The sequence below is a fragment of the Vipera ursinii genome, assembly GCF_947247035.1.
Source record: "Vipera ursinii genome assembly, chromosome: 3".
Taxonomy (NCBI): Eukaryota; Metazoa; Chordata; class Lepidosauria; order Squamata; family Viperidae; genus Vipera; species Vipera ursinii.
In genome coordinates this window covers 149,464,600-149,484,238 of record NC_139516.1, presented here as the reverse complement: position 1 = coordinate 149,484,238, position 19,639 = coordinate 149,464,600, and the positions used below count along the sequence as shown (strand labels likewise).

General features: G+C 40.9%; 1 protein-coding gene across 2 annotated transcripts; it reads right to left on the bottom strand.

Moving 5' to 3' along the window:
- Positions 1 to 535: 535 nt before the first annotated feature.
- Positions 536 to 5,938, bottom strand: ID4 (inhibitor of DNA binding 4). 2 transcript variants are annotated; one of them, XM_083359792.1, is made up of 4 exons: positions 5,572 to 5,938; positions 4,835 to 5,446; positions 3,235 to 3,294; positions 536 to 2,006 (listed from the first exon to the last, which is right to left on the bottom strand). In XM_083359792.1, the coding sequence occupies exons 2-3, from the start codon at positions 5,264 to 5,266 to the stop codon at positions 3,250 to 3,252; spliced, it is 477 nt and encodes a 158-aa protein (XP_083215918.1). In that variant the 5' UTR covers positions 5,267 to 5,446; positions 5,572 to 5,938; the 3' UTR covers positions 536 to 2,006; positions 3,235 to 3,249. The 2 variants fall into 2 exon arrangements, with proteins under 2 accessions (XP_083215918.1, XP_083215919.1); XM_083359793.1 differs by having other exon boundaries at positions 4,835 to 5,938.
- Between the last annotated feature and the right edge of the window lie 13,701 nt (positions 5,939 to 19,639).

Here is a 19,639-nt window from a genome sequence, read left to right as displayed (position 1 = left end):
CTGCTGACATTTTACCACACTTTGTTGTTGTTAGTTGCGAAGTCATGTCCGACCCATTGCGACCCCATGGACAACATTCCTCCAGGCCTTTACCACACTTATCAATATCTAATTTACTTCCAAGTATCAATTACCTCATAAATATTTATTTTAATAAAAAGAGGATCCCTAGGCCAACTTACTTTGACACTTGTCATCATCTACAACAAATCTACCTTTTTAAAAAGAAAATCAGGCAGACCATGCTTCACACACAGTTGGATCACTCTTGATAAAGCACTCAATTAAATCCTACTTAATTCACCCACTCTGAAAATCCATCCACATTGGTATGTAGAAGACTGTTGATCATATGATATATGTAACTTTCTTGGAATCTGGGCAGAAAGTAGATTTGGATCAGCCTTCCCCAATGCTGATAGTAGTAAATCCAGTTTTTGCCATAAAAATGCCTATCACGGGTAAGCAAAGGAAAACAGATATATACAGAGTCATGGGAATGGCAAAGAAAGAAAGAAGCAAATCACAGCATAAGCCACATCAATCTAGTTTAATGTTTATATGTAGAAGTTACACATAACAGACACTAAACAGGAATTTCAGATGTTAACAGAGCTGCAATAAAATTAATGCTGCTATATATTAAAAAAATAATTTCAATACAGTCATCTGGTTGTGGTTTTTTTTTTTGGTCTACACAAGTTCTTTGAAAGTAAATTTACACCAGTAATTAAGACTGAAATTTTTCCCTATTATCCCGTCCTACTTTCTACATTTCTAGTCTTTGGATGAAAGAAACAGCAACTTTACATTTGTTGACAGTATATGCCCTTTGGTCAGAAGCAGAAAACTTTTCAGAAACCCTCTCTCCAAGTACAGTAATATGCCACAAGGCTTAAAATGATGGGTTAAACATCACCCCACTTGGCATTACAAAAATGTTTGTGACAACAAAAGATTAAATAAATGCTGATCATGCCTCAGCACTGTACACAGACTGAAAAAATAAACCAAGCGGTCTTAGGTAAGAACCAAATTCTTACATCTCGATAACCTCTCCCTGTACACTGTCATATAAACCTCAGTGCCAAACAAACAAAATGTAAGTTTCAAAACGGTATGATACAAACACCTTTTAATTGGATTGAAGAAAAGCACATCTGTATGGATTCAGAACACATTTTATTTGTGGCTAGACAGCTCATGCATTCATGCAGGACCAAGCTACCTATGCCTATAGCTTCAGAGTCTACAGGGATGGAGTGGGGGGGTGGGGTGGGGGGGCAACATCCAATATATTGTCTTTGTCAGCAGCTCTGCACTTGAGCCAGAAATGTTCCCACATATTTAAAAAGAAAACATACACATCTTGATAATATTTACAAAAAATATTTAATTAAAAATATTTCATAATTACAGTCGGTCTATTAAAGCATAAACTTTTCTCACACTTATAGAAGCTCTCTCTATATACATAGTATGAAATGTCACTCATTTTAATCTATACAATATGTAACAATCCTGCAGGGAGAAGAAAATCCCCAAGGAAACAATAAAATCATCTATTTTAAACAATAGATGCCGAAACGAAAGTTATCTACAATGCCTCTGGTAGATTAGTAAAGCTTCAGATTTTAACTGCTCGACGCATTAAAGTTATATTTCTAAACTCCAGTTTTTGCCCTTGATCTTCAATCCAACAGAAAACCACACAATACTGAAGATTTAAATCCCCTCCCTCCTAGACATGTACACAATTCACATCTGATCTAAAAAAAAAGTTAAGAGTCATGTGAAAAATGCTATGAACGTACAAAGTTGTGAAAAAATTTTTTTTCCTCTTTCTCTCACTCTAAAGGAAGTATGGAAAGAATTCTGGAGTAGTTGAGGTTTTTTTTTTCCTTTAGCCTAGTGGCTGGTGGTTTTTTTTTCATCTCTCTGTTTTTCCCCTCCCTCCTCTAATGTGTCTTTCTGCTTCTGTGGCTCAGGATCTGCTTGCTGCACACCTGTGGAAGAGGAATGAATAGAGGAGGGGGTGTGAACCATTCTGCTCCAGACTGACTGGCGCCACCAACAAAACAGAAGACATGCTTGATCAACAACCCAAAACAAACCAGGTCAAACAACAAGGGCAGCTCCCAGGCTAGGCCAAGCAGAGGAATACAGCTGCAAGTCCCAGCGAGAAAAAGCTTGCTGGGGAGTAGAAGAGAGGAAAAGAGCTAGGGAAAAGTGCCCTCCAAGTCACTCCTCCATTTCTGTTTACACAGATGAAGCTAAGTTAAAACAGGATTTGCATCCAAGTAAAGTGGGGAGGGGGGGCCAAATACATGCAAGACATTCAACAGCAACTAGTCAAGGAGAATATTTGTAGCTCAGGGTTGAAATGAGGGTCTTTGGTGCTCTCTGAACTTGGTGGTTTTCTTGAAGATGTTTTGTTACCTAGTTTGGGTAATGCAAGAAAATTGCCAAGCTCAGAGAACATCAAGGACCCCTCATTCAACAGCATTTCCATAATGTATTATTCATGGCTTTTACAGAAAAGAAAAGAAGGGAATTCCTACAGATTGTTGCAAAGGGCAGCTTGCTCGTCCTTTGCATCAGTCAAAAAACCTTGCAGTTAGACCAAATGCAGCTTTTTTTTCTAAGCATGCAGAAAGCACTTATTTTTCTTATGTTTTTGTCCATCGTACATGCTTAGAACATACCAAACGTCTGGACTAATTAACACACATTACCTGTTTAAAATACACAGCCCTTTAGAATAAAAGTATGCTATTTAACACAAATATAATCTGTTCCTACCTATCGTAAAGTATGTGTCTAGAATTAAAAAGAAAATATAAGGGAAGAAGCTTGCTCCCTAAGCCTCAAAACTATAATAACTTTTAACTCAACTGAAGGATTATGTTATTAAATGAAGATTATATTGTTAAAACATAAGTACCCAAGTTGAACTACTTGGTGGACTGCAATCTCATGCCCTAGTTTGAAACAGGTATTTTATTGCGCTGCTGCTTTTAGGCTCTTACAAACATGCCATTCCGCTAAGTGAGAAGAACTGAAACCGAATCCTTCTTATATTTGCACACAGGCACGTCCCACAGATTTCAGGGAGTCTTATTTCCAGGTGAGTGTGTCTAAGGTTGTTGCCTTAGATTAAACTAGAAAGTCACTACTAGGAATGCTAAATGTTCTCAGCTCCTTCACTGTGCCAATCTTGAAAGACATACTCACCTTGGGAAGTGCAGTTCAGCGGCACAAAATACTATCTCCTTGCTTATTAACAGCACCCGCCTGCAGAAGAACAAAACAAGAGTTGAACATTACAGCAAATGCAAATACCAAGTTTAATAATAAACAGCCCTCTTTCCCTGGCAGGCTGGTTTCAAGACAATTTCAAACAGAGGCAGAGGGAGCTGCAAGAATTTGTCAGCTTCAGATGGCTGTACATCCCCACCAAGGCCAGTAGTTAGTGTCAGACTGAAAGCTGCTAAGGGTGAGATGACCCTTTGCTTGATAGACCCCTACAGGAATGGTTAACTGCGGACTTATGTGTTTTTTTCCCCCCAATGCAACACAATCAAGCAAAAGAACCCCTAGCGTAACTCACAGATTTGTGAGACTGGAATCTGAATCTCTGGCACATGACTTCTTTTTTCTAGAAGCATATTTTTGATGTCTGGGAATAATAGATTGTGAAGGTGGTGTTTCAAAGCTATGTCCTCTTTGGTCCTTTACTAAACAAGTGTTTATTTAGAGCATGCTCCTATTCTTTCCAATACTTCTTCTACTTCTACTTCTAAGCGCATTGACTCCAATCCTGCACATGCTGATGGCACAAGTACAGCTGGGCAGGTGCTGATATGCACTGTATTACAACTAAGGAAAAGAGTATTTGTGTGGCTAGTTAGATCAGGACAACTCTATGAGAAGCAACACCCATTAGAATCAAGCAGGAAGTTACCTCTCTATACAACTTATATATTTGATTCCTTACCTATAAATGAATCATGCTCTACACACACATGCAAAAGCTATATTATTAAATGTTACCTATAGTTCCTGAATGACAATGGCTGGCAACACATAGTCTGGGAACGCATACAATTCAATAAGCATGTGCAATTGCATCTTATGTGTTATTAAGAGCTGGCAGGTATATACCTCTACTCACACCCCCACAGAGGACCTCCGCCATCCAATCTGCTATGCAATTTAAAGGCAATACCAATATACGGGCTTGCAATTCACAGCCTAATTAACCAGTATTTTCTCTCCGAAGACTTTCCAGTCCGCCGAGATTAAAAGGACCGGCATTCAACAAAACAGAGATGGCTACCACCACCACCACCCCCCGGCAAATCTGGTGGGATGAGATCATTAAGATTTGGAATCGGGACCGGGAGACCCAGGTTCAAAAACCACGGGAAGAAGTGACCTCCTTGGGACCTCCTGGGAGACAGGCGAGATGTCATGGATTCCAAAGATTTCTATCAAAAGGTAAGCAAACGCCAAAAAATAAAATAAAATAAAATAAAAAAAGAGGTGTCATGGGGCAAGGATCCAGATGAGGAACACTCCTCTTTCACGGGGTTGTGGATCGCGCGGGGGAATCGTCCCCAGGATAAAGCTAAGATCGTGGGCACGAAGCGCGGCAGGTTAGAGCTGCTTTTTGCACCGGTGCGCGCGGGGCCGGGAGGGTAACTAAGACGCGGGGCTGACACCGCTCCTTCTCGGGGGGGGGGGCTGGCGTCCCACCTCCGTTCTCCGAAGCCGCCTCTCCTTCCCCTCCCCTTCCTGCTGTGGCTGCGCTCAGCGGCGCGGCGCCTCTTACCGGGTCAGTGTTGAGCGCTGTGAGCGGGGTCCGGGGAGGCCCTCCTGGGTAACTTGCCGGGTGCAACGGAGGCGGCGGCGGCGGCGGCGGCCGGAGCAAAGCCGGGTGCGTCTCCAAGGCCAGCTGCAGATCAAGGATGTAGTCGATCACATGCTGCAGGATCTCCACTTTGCTGACCCGCTTGTTGGGCGGAATGGTCGGCACCAGCTTCCTGAGGCGGCTGTAACAGTCATTCATGTCGCACTGGAGACACAGAGTGGCGGGCTCCTCGCCCAGCGTGGGGCTCCCCTTGTAGCAGCCGTGCTCGGCCAGGCAACGCACAGCCAGATCGCCGCCGCCGCCTCCGTCGCCGCCGCCGCCGCCTCCTCCACAACAGCAGCCGCTAGTCAGAGCTTTCCTGCTGGGGTGTCGGACGGGACTCACCGCTTTCATGGTGCAAAGAGAGACGCAAGCAGGCGACAAGAGCCGCTCGACGCCGGAGCCAAACAGCTCCCCGCCCGCAGGATGACAAGACAAGAGGCGATGCAGCGCGGGTTTTTTTTTTGTTCGTTTGTTTTTTTTTTTGCTGAGCAAATCGAAGGGATGAAGAGCCTGGCTCGGACCTCTGGAAATCTTCGGATTTTGCAAAAAAGGAAGGGGGAGAAAAAAAAAAGAGAGAAAGAGCAGAAAATTACAAATCGTGGAGGTGGGCTGGAAATTAAAATAATAATAATAATAATAATCCAGCCGCCACCTACCCAATCAATCTGTTTGTCTGTCTGATCGATTCCCTCCCCTAGCTCTCACTTCGACCCCAACCACCTCTGCTCTGCCCAGTTTGCTGTGCCGCCTTATCTCTATATATAGAGCACGGGGTACAGGTTGGGCGGGGCGCGCACGCTGCCCGAGTCCAAAGGGAGGGAGAGGGAGAATAAGCGAGTGGGTGAGACACAAGACTATGGGAGGGATAATGTGGACATTAAAAAAAAAAAAAACCCGAGGCACGAGAAAACAGCGTTGCGCTTTAGCCAATCGGAAGCGGCGGTTTTCTCCATGGACCGTCGCGTTAGCCAATGACAACTGTCTCCATTCTGTCAAACGCTCTCTATAGGGTCTCGGGAAAGGGAGGCTGTCGAGACCGAGGGAGGAGAGTGGGACGGAGGGAGGGAGGGAGGGAGGGGAAAAAAAGAAGTTCCTTGCGAGGAACTGCGGGAATGCGAATGGAATTCAAGCCGGGCTTGCCGATGGCTTGCTTGCTTGCCTGGCTCTTGGGATCCCCGGCGGCTCGGAGTGCCCTTGCAGTAGCCCGCGCCTCCTCCTGAGATCTCGCTCTCAAGTCCGAAAAGAAGCTATGACCACCGATGTGATCACTTCTCTCTTCCCCTCTTTTTTCCCCCCTCTCTTTTTGTCCTCAACATTTATTCTTCAGACTGCCTAATTATCACTTCCAGCTAGTTCCCCAAGGAGACGTGCGGTTTCAGGCTTCATTTCACGAGGTTTTTTTTTTTTTTTAAAAAATGCTTTTCAGCCCCCTCCGCGGGTATAATTATTGACATTCAGAATATTTCCTTCAAAACTATCACTTCTAAAGTCCAGAAAGTTGGTGAGAATTTGCGTGGGTTTGGGCGGAGTTTTTTGTTGTTATGGTTAAAATATAATATAATAAAATAAAATAATCAATTGCCTTGCTACATTGAATTAAAGCACATCACAGTTAAAAATTCATGACGATTTGGGGTGTTTAAAATTCCTTAGTGCCATATAATATTAATCCATTTGATGTAAAATTCATACCTGTAACTTAATTTGCCTCATTAGTTTCCCCGATCATATATTTGTTCAATGTGCCATATTAAATGTGAGGCTGGAAATGCCTGAATTTCTGTGCTTTGAACCACTGTCTTAAAATGATTATAGGAATATTATAGTGGACTGCTATCACTTAATTTAATGATGTTTTGCTACAACTTTCTCTGAAGTCACCTTGCAAGTTTCTAGATGCAAACCATTAAACTGTTGACTAATGAGCAAAAACGTCACTGTAATAAATAAAAGGTTACTTCCCCTTTTTTAGCCGTGTGAGAATGTTATACTCATGGAATCATATAATTCTGCAAGATTAGTGAAATACATAAATAAATGCCTTAGAGCTTAGGGGACTGGAGGCTAAAACATACAAAGAGTGGTTGCTAGAATTGTGTATGTCTAGTTTAATGAAGAGAAGGACTAGGGGTGACAGGATAGCAGTGTTCCAATATCTCAGGGGTTGCCACAAAGAGGGAGTCAAGCTATTCTCCAAAGCGCCTGAAGGCAGGATAAGAAGCAATGGATGGAAACTAATTAAAGAGAGAAGAAACCTAGAACTAAGGAGAAATTTCCTGACAGAACAATTAATCAGTGGAACAACCTGCCTCCAGAAGTTGTGAATGCTCCAACACTGGAAGTTTTAAAGAAGAGATTGGACAACCATTTGTCTGAAATGGTATAGGGCAGGGGTAGGCAACCTTGGCTCTTTTATGACTTGTGGACTTCAACTCCCAGAATTCCTGAGCCAGCATGGCTGCCTGGCCTGCCTTGCCTCAAATCCCAAATTCTGGGATTTGAAGTCCACGAGTCACAAAAGAGCCAAGGCTGCCTACCCCTGGGATTCCTGCCTGAGCAGGGGGTTGGACTAGAAGACCTCCAAGGTCCTTTCCAACTTTATTATCATTATTATCATTATCATTATTATTATTCAGACTACTAATGTTGAACTCAGAAAAGCCACCCATCAGAATGGGCTTTAGATTAAACAGCCCACGTGATCTGATCTATCAGATATTGTACAGAGATTTTTATTTTTTAATGGAAATCATATATGCCTTTTTCACTATTTGTTGATTCTGCACGCTCAGAAGTCTAGAACTCTGAAATGTGATCACTACTACCACTAAATGGAAAATATGGGTGGGAACACGAACATACCCACATACATGAACCCCAGTAACAAAAATGTACATTTAGCTTGTCTTGAAAAAGGCATTTAGGAGGCTGTGTTTGATAAGGAGATGTAGTAAAATCAGCACGCAGAACTAAGATATGACACAAAGAAATCAGCTAAGGCAAAATACTTTTATAATTTTAGTCACCGGATTCCAACATATATAGGATCTGGTTACTCTTATCTGAAATGTCTGTGGCTAATGAAATATACTTCAGTATAACATCTCTAAAGACAGCAGCATTAGTATTGGAGGAGCAAATGAATTGATCAGTGAACTGAGATACAGAATTGGATACGATTCAATACTTCTTGCTTTTAAAAATGAGTGACTTCTTTGGAGTAGTAACTTTTAATACATTTCTTTGCAATAATCTCTTTTCTTTCAATCAGAATCTTGATTGTATGATGGATATTCCATGCTAAATAAATAAGATTTATGGATTGAATAGGTGGACCACATTTCACTGTTCTCATCCTAATTAGAATATGTGTGAAACTAGCTCTATTGCTGTAGTTAATTGTTTTGATTATATGGAATAGATTCTTAGAGCTAATCTGTTTCCACCTCAGGATATTGATCAGAAATCCTTGTACGGATCCTACTTTTTTGATGCCAATCTGTACTGAACAGATGTGCTCACATTTTGAGGCATCTTAATGTTGAGCCAGTCTTGAAATTGTGCAACAAGCATGCAGGAATAAAATGTTTGAGCATTCGTGAACTCTGATGCTTCTAAAATGTTTGGCCTAGGAAATTTATTTTCCCTCTCATGTTCAAATACATCCTGTAGTACAGATTAGAAAAATTTGTATTCAAATACTTAATTTGAAATGGTTTGAGTGTACGCGTTTGTTGATTAGCCATACTATTTTAATATTGAATTAAAAATAAAATACCCAACTTCCAATATTCAATTTATATTGTAAAATCAAGCATACTTTCATTAGCAACTATATAGGATATATTTCCTAGTGGAAATTCTGGTATAGAAATCTATACTGTTACTTCTTGAAGACATTTCAAACTTATAAGTTGCTATTTATCTGTTGCATCTTGTTTTTGTTCATTCTTCTAATTTAAATATAAGTGTAAGGCATTGTTCAAAAACAGTACCACAAAGATGATATTGTAGATGCAGGAAGCAAGCAAAGATGTGGGGAAAAGTTTAATTCATTCTTAATTCATTCTCTTCAATTTTGTGTAATTCCACAGTGGGTTTTAGGTGTGTTGGGCTTTAAAATGAAGCAAGCATTTCAAGATGCCAAATTGTGTTCTAATTTTCAGAGTTTTATGTTTGCATTAACAGTCTGGTTCACATATGTTAATTATAATGTTAGGTTTTGGCTTAATGTGCAGACCCAGGCAATTAGGGACTCATCAAACCATGATTAAACAAACGACGCCACAGTATAATATGTAAAATAGGTCTGCTGACATGGGTACGTCTACAATTAAAATACTTACAGGCAATCCTTTTTTAGCAACTGCCTCATTTAACAACTTTCGCAGTAACGATGGTGATGAAGAGTAATTTTGCATCCAATGCCCACATTTATGACCTTCACAGGTCTGTAAAGCAAAGGAAAACTGAAGTAAGATCATAAGCACAGTTGCTGTTTCACTTAGCGACCGCTTCACTTAAACAACTGAGTTGCCAGTTCCAACTGTGGTAGCTAAACGAGAACTACCTATATATCATTTCTTCTATTTCCAATAGTCATAATGGAGCATGTATGTTTATGTAGCATCTGGGCCTAAAGAGGAGCTTTTTCAGTGTATACATGTATGGAGGTCCTTATCTATTGACTAAGCATGCTTAGCATACATAAATGTTAATTAGGTGTGTGTGTGGGGGGGGGGGCTTGTCAGAAGCACACTGCAATAGAATCTCATGAAGAGAGGAGAGGAGAATACATTTCATACTGTACAGTTAACCAGTGACAAGCAGATATGTAGGATGTCAGCATTCACATTCTGCTTTATCTGTGATCCCATTCTCCTGTTTTCAGAGCAATCTATATACTGTGGCATTGTGAAAGTCACCCCTTCTCTTTTCCGAATTTAAACTGATGGATGTTGCAGCCTTGTCCTTTAAATCATTTTTTATTCAAAGAGACAATCTTTCAATGTTAAATACATATATAGGTATTACAGACAAAAAAAGCCTATCTAGCACGGTTGCTAATGTGTTAGACCCACGTGATAAAAATATCTGGTATACCTAAAGTAACTGTGGGGCCAGGGCGTGTCTATTTTTCAAGTACAAGCTTAGCTTTCCATGTGTCTTGCTAGGCTAAAATGCTCCGTTGTGTTTCCCGGGAGGAAGGGTAGGATAAATACAGGCAATGTTTATGTTTAGCACTGTGTAAATAAATATCAAGCAATCTGTGCAGACGATAACTAACACGTTTACCAGATGCATTTGGCACCAGCCGTTCTGCTTTGGCGAGCCTTTAAGCAAAATGTATAATTTTTAATTTTCTGAGCAAGTTGAAGAGACTCAAATAATTTTAAAAAAAATACCTACTATACGTTCCAATAGAAGAGTATAGAAGAGATTAGGGTTGAATTGGGAGTCCTTGGTGCTCCCTGAGCCGGCCTGTTTGCTTGCAGACGTTTCATCACCCAAATAGATAACAACATCAGTGCCAGTGAGAGTGGATTTTGGTCCTTGTTTATATACAGTAGTTGCCCTGACAGTTTTGGGGTGTGCTCTTCAGCTTGGTAGTTTATTGATTAGGATATTGTTTTCTGCTTGATTCTTTGTCTGGTGTCAATCCTGTTTATCTGGCTGCTGGAAAGGATGTGTTTGATCTTTTTGTTTCCTTCTTGGCTTTTCTATTGTCTCTTTTGAATGGCTTGTGAATATGCTTTATCTCTGTTTGTCTACCGATGGCAGATTTGTCTGAATGCCAAGCTTCCAGAATTCCCTAATGGTTTTTTTTTGTTTTTGGATTTGGCTTGGTCTAGGATGCCAACAATTTCTCATACTGTTCCCACATTTCCATGTGGCCGAGTCTGTCCAGGTGTTGTGAGATAGTGTAAGGCGTTTTCGCTGTGTCTTCTGACTGCTCGTTGGTGTTCATGGATGCACTCCGCCAGCAGTGCCTGTTACAATCCTTATGCTGTGTCTTGTTGTTAACTCTGTACAGTGCTGCATCACAAATACAGGTAGTCCTCGACTTATGACCACAATTGAGCCCAAAATTTATGTTGCTAATTGAGGCATTTGTTAAGTCAATTTTGCCCCATTTTACGACCTTTCTTGCTTCGGCTGTTAAGTGAATCCCTGCAGTTGATAAGTTAGTAAAACGGTTGTTAAGTGAAACTGGCTTCCCCATTGATTTTGCTGGTCAGAAGGTCGCAAAAGGGGATCACGTGACCTTGGGGCACAGCAACGGTCATAAGTATGAGTCAGTTGCCAAGCGTCCAAATTTTGATCACATGACCATGGGGGTGCTGCACCGGTTTGTAAGTGTGAAAAATGGTCATACGTCCCTTTTTCAGTGCTGTTGTAACTTTGTACAGTCACTAACTGAACTGTTGTAAGTCGAGGACCAGCTGTATCAACATCTAGCTGAAACAAATAAACTACCTGTTCTGATGCATTGAAAATGTTTTAAATTCTATTTTAAAAAAAAGACTACAATTGCCTGTTTACTTTGTGCTCAGGTATGTTTCAGCCTGATAAGAGAACTTTCCTGGCTGAAAGAGTGTGTGCCAACTTTTGAGTTGGATTATCTTTATCACATGCTTATGGATGCTTTTGACTGTAAGAAGCAAAGTTATTTCAGCTTTTCTAACTTATTTAATAATCTTTGATCAGCATTGATCTGGAATAAGTCTGTTTGAAACTAGGTTCCAAATGTGATTATTAATAGAAATTACTCACTTGTTGCCTTTTCAAACTGGGAAGTCAAAAACTTTCTAGAAGAAGAATATTCAAGCTACTTCTATATGGCTGGACCTATGTGATCACCAGGACTTTAGTGCAAATTGAATTCAATATTTATTGTATTTCATTCTGGCAATCAAGATAGATCCTTCATGGACACTACCATTTGAAATAAGGCTTTTTTTAGTTTCACTCTTAGCTAGAGGATTTAATTGTAGGTAACCCTTTCACTTTTTATGCCTTTTGTGATTAATTAATTCTTTTTATAAGATTTCTATGCTACCCCAATCAAAAGATTCTTATCTTTTGGACAAAGATCCTGTCAGAGACAGGGCAGCTGGTACACCTAACATGTCACTGTGACTAACCTTAATATACCAGCACTCACATTCCGTCACCTCTGAAACGCAGCCTTGATTATAGTAATGGCATCTCTGTTCGCCAATGCCCAGTTGCAGATAAGCAAGATCTTATTGTAAATGGACATGACATTTACAATAAGCAACTTGAGATCACTGTATGGTCATTGGGACACAGAAGTGGGATAGCTAAAATGGAAGTGGAGCCTTGGTGGAGCAGTGGGCTAATGCCTCCTTAAGTAACACCAGCTGCCTGCAATCAGTGCAGGTTCGCATCCCACCAGGCTCAAGGTTGACTCAGCCTTCCATCCTTCCGAGGTAGGTAAAATGAGGACCCAGATTGTTGGGGGCAATTAAGCTGACTTTGTAATAATGCCGCTTGGGGTGTGTGTGAAAGCCCTAACAAGCAGGCATATACATAGAATGAAGGCTACTGCTAAGCTTGTAAGCCGCCCTGAGTCTTCGGAGAAGGGCGGGATATAAATGGAATTAAAATAAATAAAAATAAATAAAATAAGTGGAAATGCCCACCAGGTTTCAGTCCCCACTTCACCTGGAATTCTCTTATCGTAATACAGGTAATCCTTGACTTACAGCAATTTGTTTAGTGACAGTTTGAAGTTATAACAGCACTGAAAAAAGTGACCATTTTTCACACTTACGACTTTTTGCAGCATCCCCATGATCATGTGATCAAAATTCAGATGCTTGGCAACTGGTTCATATTTATGACCGTTGCTGTGTCGCAGGATCATGTGATCAACTTTTGCAACTTTCTGACAAGCAAAGTCAATGGAGAAGCCAGATTCACTTAGCAGCCGTGTTACTAACTTATCAACTGCAGGGATTCACTTAACAACTGTGGCAAGAAAGGTCGTAAAATGGGGCAAAGCTCACTTAGCAAATGTCTCACCTAGCAACAGAAATGTTGGGTTCAATTGTGGTCATAAGTTGAGGACCACCTGTATCCCATGACCTGTCACAACTGGGATCAATTTACTCTTCCCACTACTGTAGTACAACTCCATATACAGGAGGCCACCAACTAAAATATATCTATCTATATTCAATCATCTCACTTTTGGAGGCATCAGTCCAAAAATGCCACTTATGCTGGCCCACCAGCCCCTCAGTTCCTCACACCATCTCTTAGTGTACCAAACTTTTGCAACAATGGCATAAGATTACCCACAGGCTCTTGTCTTCATCGAGTAGGAGGATGCAGTCTCACTTCAGATGAAGGTTCCCTCTGGATCCCCATATCAGAGCTAGGAAAAACCTCACAATCCAAGTATAACTAGCACCTTCTTGAGAGACAGATCCCTCCCAGGACTACAATGTACCCAACTATACACAGATGCCAATGTCACTATAGGAGCTGTCTAAGAATGTGGGATATGGAAGCCATATTATACCTCCATTGCTCCCATCTCTGTTACCTGGCACTCTGGCCCAAGAGAGTATCTCCCTTCCTGGATTCTGTCCCAACACTTTTCCTCATGTCTTTTGAATCAGCCTGGATGAATTACCCTATGCTTCCATTTATGCCTTGGCCCCCTCAGTTTGGCTGAAAAGAACACTTAATATTGTGCTGCTGCTTTTTTTCCCCCAAGGCCTTTCCTATTTTCTGAAGCTATATAAGTGGAATTAGGAGAAAGTCCTTGCCATCCTCTAAATCTGCCTTCTTGGCCAGCAGACTTGCCACTATTGCCTCCATAGACCTCCTCCATAATGCCCACTCCTCAGTTGGCACTGCTCCCCAGCCACCTCTTTGCCTCAGCTCCAACCCCTGAAGAACCTCCCAGCAGTAAAGGCAACTGTCATGCCAATCCATTGGCACTTTGATACCAGTGTCACTACCATTATAGCCGGACCAGCAACTTACAAGTTCCTCCAAAGATTGCCTCAGCTTTAATCCTGCAGCACAGGACTGAGACAATTCACCAAAGAATCTCCAAAATATCCAATAGACATGACAGATCTCCACAGATCAACCTTTGGAGATACTTCAGTTCCAAATCATTCACTCTTTCCTTTCCAGTCTCCCTCAAATGGACCAGTTCTGGTCATCACCTTCTTAAATATCACTCTTAATTCTTTCACATATTTCTCCTTCCAGCCCTTGAATAAACACCAGAACAACCCAAAACAACCTGTAATTAAATGAATCAACTGAGTCAGTGACCTACTCCAGATTCCATCTTACCTAAATATTTACTTATTTAAAGTTGTTATGTCTTTTTTGGGGGGTGGGGGAACTCTCCCCACCCCATGGCAGTTTTCAAAAGTTTGTTTCAGTGGTACCTCAGTACTCATCAGTAATTCGTTCCAAAAGATGCGATGAACACTAAAACCAGTGGGTACTGAAAAAAATTGTGTGACCCAAAATATCAAGTCATGAGGCAGCTAACGTCAGCAGATTCTTCCTTGTGCACCGACTGCCGGGAAAAAGATGAATGCCAGGACATGATTTCTGCTTCAAAACACGTTGACTAGTGAATTTGATGAGTTTTGAAGCAGTTGAGTACTGAGGTACGACTGTACTTTAGTTTCATCTAGATAGATTCATCTAGATAGAAAGCAGAAATCTTACACTTCCCAATGATTTATACTGTACTCTGCTAAAGTACTACCTTCATAATGGTACACCCCCATCCAGGTCCCAGACCAAGCAGCAGAGCCAAATTTTAAGGCCCTTTTGGAAGGCCAAGAGGGTTATGGATGATCTCACCTCATGGAGTATGATGTTCCAGAGGGCAGGAGCCACAGCAGAAAAAGCTCTTCTCCTGGATCCTGCTAGTCGGAATTCCTTGTCCACTGGCACAAGTGGGGCAGGCCAATCCCATTGGGTTGAGATGGTTCCTCAGGTAACCTTGAACCATGCCATAGCATGGGCATTATAGGTAATGACCAACACCTTGAATTGGATCTGAAGGCAATCTGGCAACCAGTGCAGCTCAGAAAAGACTGTCTTCTGTGCCAGAAAGAAGAGTGGAGCATCTTCAAGAGGTCTCTCCTGCAAATCTTAACCACCAAACAAGTTTGTTAAAAGAGATGTATTCCCCTGGATGTTCAGCAGTTTAATGGTCCATGTCAATACTTTAAATTCTGCCCTAGGCAACTGGTACCAGTGAGGATCCTTCAGTTCAGAGATCATATGATCCCTGACGATAGTAGCCTAGCTATTGTGTTTCACAACTTCCAGGTATTTGTCAAGGACATTCCTACAGGTATTACTATAATTAAGATAGAAGGCAATTGGCATGGATAACTATCACCAAACCCAAGAAAGGATGCAGCTGTCACATCAGAAGTAATTATGTAAAGATGCTTCTTGCCACCCAGCTGTCACCTGCAAACCCAACAATAGCTATGTGTGGAGCACTCTCAGTCTGCAAAGTTGCTCCTTCTATAGGTGGTACAACATTTCCCAAATCCATTTCCCATTTACTTAACAGCATCATCCTCTTGTCTTAATTTCAGCTTTTTCTCTCTTCCTGCCTGTTGCTAAACATAGGCAATGATCCAAGGTAAATTGTTCTGATGACTGTCTTTGAAACTTGCTTGTAATGATTTTGGAAACATTAGGAACATAACAGAGCCTTCTCCTACAAGCGATCCTCCTTGGACCCCATCCTTCTTGCTGTAGCAAGACAGGATAACAACACAATATCCTGATCTCATAAGAATCTTATCTGAGTGAACAATGTCCCCAAGGATGGGCAGGGAAAACTTTTTAAGAGTGTGGATTGCACGTACGTCCCACCTTCTCTTCTATGACACAGGTGCCTCCTCATGACAAGGATGTATTATTAGCAGCCCCATGAAGATCCCTCCCCCTAAAAAAATGGAGAAAGTACTGTGACGTTCACACCAGAGTGCTATGGTTGCTTATTGAGGAAAGGCAGTCTTGGCAGAACATAAACCAGTGGAATAAAGCTATTTAACGTGATGAGCCTTTGGAGAACAGAGAATCGGTGGCACCGAACAGGAATAAAACTGGTGGTGCTGGGCTATTAAGGTGTTACAAATTGCAAGTGAACCTCAGCTCTGGGACTGTCTTGGCCATTCCTTTCAAGCCCTTCACACGGGCATGACAGGTGGTAATTTAGCAGATGAGGAAAGTGGGTTGGAGAACAATGGAGAAGCTTCTGCCTCTCTTCTCTTCTGTCCTTAGCTGGAAGGCTAAGGGAGGGAGGCCTCAGCAGGAGATGCATCCAGGGATGAGTTGCTGTTGGCTGAAGTCTAACAGAACTCTTTGACATTCCCATTCAGACACCCCAGAAAGGAAATAAAAGAGGGAAAGGTGGGCATACCACTCCCTTCGTTCTTTTCTCAAGTGGGATACCTTGATTCTAGCTACAGACTGTGATAAGCTGATATGTTTAAAAAACAACAACAATCCTTTCCCTACTGAATTTGGACCAGAATGGGTTAAATGAGTTACTTGTTATTTGGAAAGCAGAGTTACTCGGCCAGACAGACGCCCTCTAAACGTTTTTGAGTTGGACTTTTACACGCATAATCTCCAGCTACGATAGCTGAAGAGTAAAAATTGGAGGGGGCTGAAGTCTAAGATATTTAGAGGGAACCAGTTTGGACATGCTAGTTTGGAGAGGGCCAAACAACCCCCAAATTGGTGTAGAAAATTAAATAGGGTTAGCGGTTTGGCAGTATCAATTTTTGGAAATTGGCTGGGCTTTTTATGGTTTTATTTTCAGATCTTTCTATTTATTCTCTCCCTTTTTTTTAGCTAAAGTCCAAATTAATAGTACCTCTCTAGATTGCCTTAGTTTTGATAATATATTCAATCACCTAACTGGAGATATGAAAAATTACTGTTTTATAATATGAGCCAATAAGATCCCTTAAGTACAGGCAACTCCGCAGCACACCCAATGGTTAGGCTGACCTATTCAAATGTATTATATTAATTGAGGTGACCTGGTGGCCTTCTAAGATGTGGCTGGGCTGTAGCATCCAAAATGTGTCTTTGTGAAGGATGTTAAGGTTCTCCAACTCTATGTGATTAATTAATTTATTTAATTTATATACAGCCCATCTCACTATCAAGTGACTCTGGGTGGCTGGTAAGGAAAAGCACAGATTTATAAACTCCCCAGCCATGTTGGGAGCCTTCAAGGAAATCCTTCTTTTTTAGACTGTTCAGCAGCCAAGAAATTATACGAAACTAGCCCCCACAGATTTACCAAAGCCCATGAGATTAGGCAGCCTTGTGGGAATGTCAAAAGAGAACTTGAGATCAATGCCATCTTTCTAAGGACCATGATTTAGATGCTTTCTTGAGACACTCCTTTTCATATTTAATTTATAGAAAAATGAAGTCATCTCTCTTTTCCTTCCTCTGATTTGCAGGTTCGCCATCTCCCATGATCCCCCAAACTGTGAAAATAACAACAACAACAATAGAGTTGGAAGGGACCTTGGAGGTTTTCTAGTCCAACCCCCTGCTCAGGCAGGAAACCCTACCATTTCAGACAAATGGTTGTCCAGTTTCTTCTTAAAAACTTCCAGGGTTGGAGCAGTCACAATTTCTGGAGGCAGGTTGTTCCACTGATTAATTGTTCTAACTGTCAAGTAATGTCTCCTAGGTTCCTTCTCTCTTTGATTAGTTTCCATCCATTGCTTCTTGTCCTGCCTTCAGGTGCTTTGGAGAATAGCTTGACTCTCTCTTCTTTGTGCCAACCCCTAAGACTCCATCTCCCATTAGCCTTCCCCCCCCCCGCCCCACTCCAAGCCATTTACTTCAGCTATAGCTTCAGGTTGCTACAGCATCGGCCTGAAATGAAACTTAACCTGATACTATAGAAACACAGCACACAATGGGTAGGCTCTTGAGACATCATTTATTTCCAATTGTTATTGATGGCCTTTCATACTTTGCTCGTGGGTCTACTTTACCTTGTCACTTATGAGCTATGAGGTTATCAATAACTCATGGAAATAAATGTCTTATTGATAGCTTGTTATATATCCAATGCTTTGTCTTCCTTTCCTGAACTCGCACACACGTATATAAAAATATACTCAGTCATATATAATGCAAACCAGAGGGAGAAGGAATATAAAAGTGTTTGATGTCACCAATCCTCTTATCTTTGAACGTCGAGGCTTTTAAGACTCAAAGGATTTTTTTTCCCCCCTTCTTGTCTTCCAAAGGCATTTCACAAAGATATGTCCCTAATTTATTTATTAAGGTAAGCCTGAAGAACAAGGTAAAATTACCAGGCTGGCCTATCAATGCCTTTCTATACACACAAGTGTATTCATAATTAATGGACTGGCCTATAGTGTTGTGTCTAGAATAAACTTAAGGTCAGATCTCTGGGAGACCAACCATGCCATTATGCCTGAAGAGAAATGAATACATGCAGGAACTCAGAAGTGCTGAGCTGAAAGAGAGTGGTACTGAATGTACAAGAGGCATTTCGAACAATTCATTCCTAAGTGAAAGTAATTTCTCCTTAGTTTTCCTCCTTGCCTTGATCTAACTAAAACTGTTGTGGGGGCAGGTTAATGATTGACCTTTGCAGGGACTACATACCAAGCTTTGTTCCCTAGCAGTCAGGAGCTAAGGGAGGCTTGAAATCTTTGACAGAGAGAATAGGATTAAACTGCTGTAAGAAGTCCACTGCAGGTGAGGATCAATGGGAAAAGAGGAAAGAGGTTCTCAAGATATTTCCAGGATATTTCCACAGATGGCTATCACGTGAGATCTTGGCTGGGGTACATTAAGATAAATGGGGCAAAGATGAAACCATTGTTATTGTCCTTCAGCGGATTCTTAAACAGCGTACAGTTGTTGATGCTGTGCAGGTTTTTTTTAAAAAAAATGGCAAAGCAAAAATGGACATTCTGAATTAAGGAACAACCAACATATAATATATATAACATCAAGGTAGTTCAACATTACTTAAACTGTTGCCCTTTAATCCTGAAAATCACAAAGAAGAATGGATAGATTTTTACTGAACATTTTTTCCAGGAACAGTACAGTAAGGGTTTAAAGCTGTTTTTAATGCATCTTAAAATGAGAAATGATCCCTAAATATTTCAAATTAATCCTTATAGTCAAAGTTTAAGGGAAATCAATAGATCCTTTACTACAAATGAATACACAGATTTGAACACATCACAAAACCCAATAAATCTCATGTATCATTTTCACCAATGTCGCATGTTCTGAAATAGTTACTCTAATGGTTGTGAACTTAATACAGTTCTGGTTAAAATGTACTTAAACAATGGATTTATTGACTGATTTCCTGCTGATTGATTTACCACTGGCTGCAATGAAGATTTCAGTCCTTATAGTGACCTTCCCTGCTTAAACCAGTTAATTAAATAATAAATGCTGCAGAACTTTAATGAATGTAATTATACTTTGAGTATATTTATACTGAGACCAAGCTTTTTATTAAAGAGATGTTTTCTTCTTCCTTCAAAAATATAATTCTTAAGATAGCAAGACTATGTGCTAAGTGTACCCTTTGTAATTACACATTAGAGAGAGAGAGATTAAAATTATTTTATATTTTTTGATGAATTAGGATAATTGTATATCCAT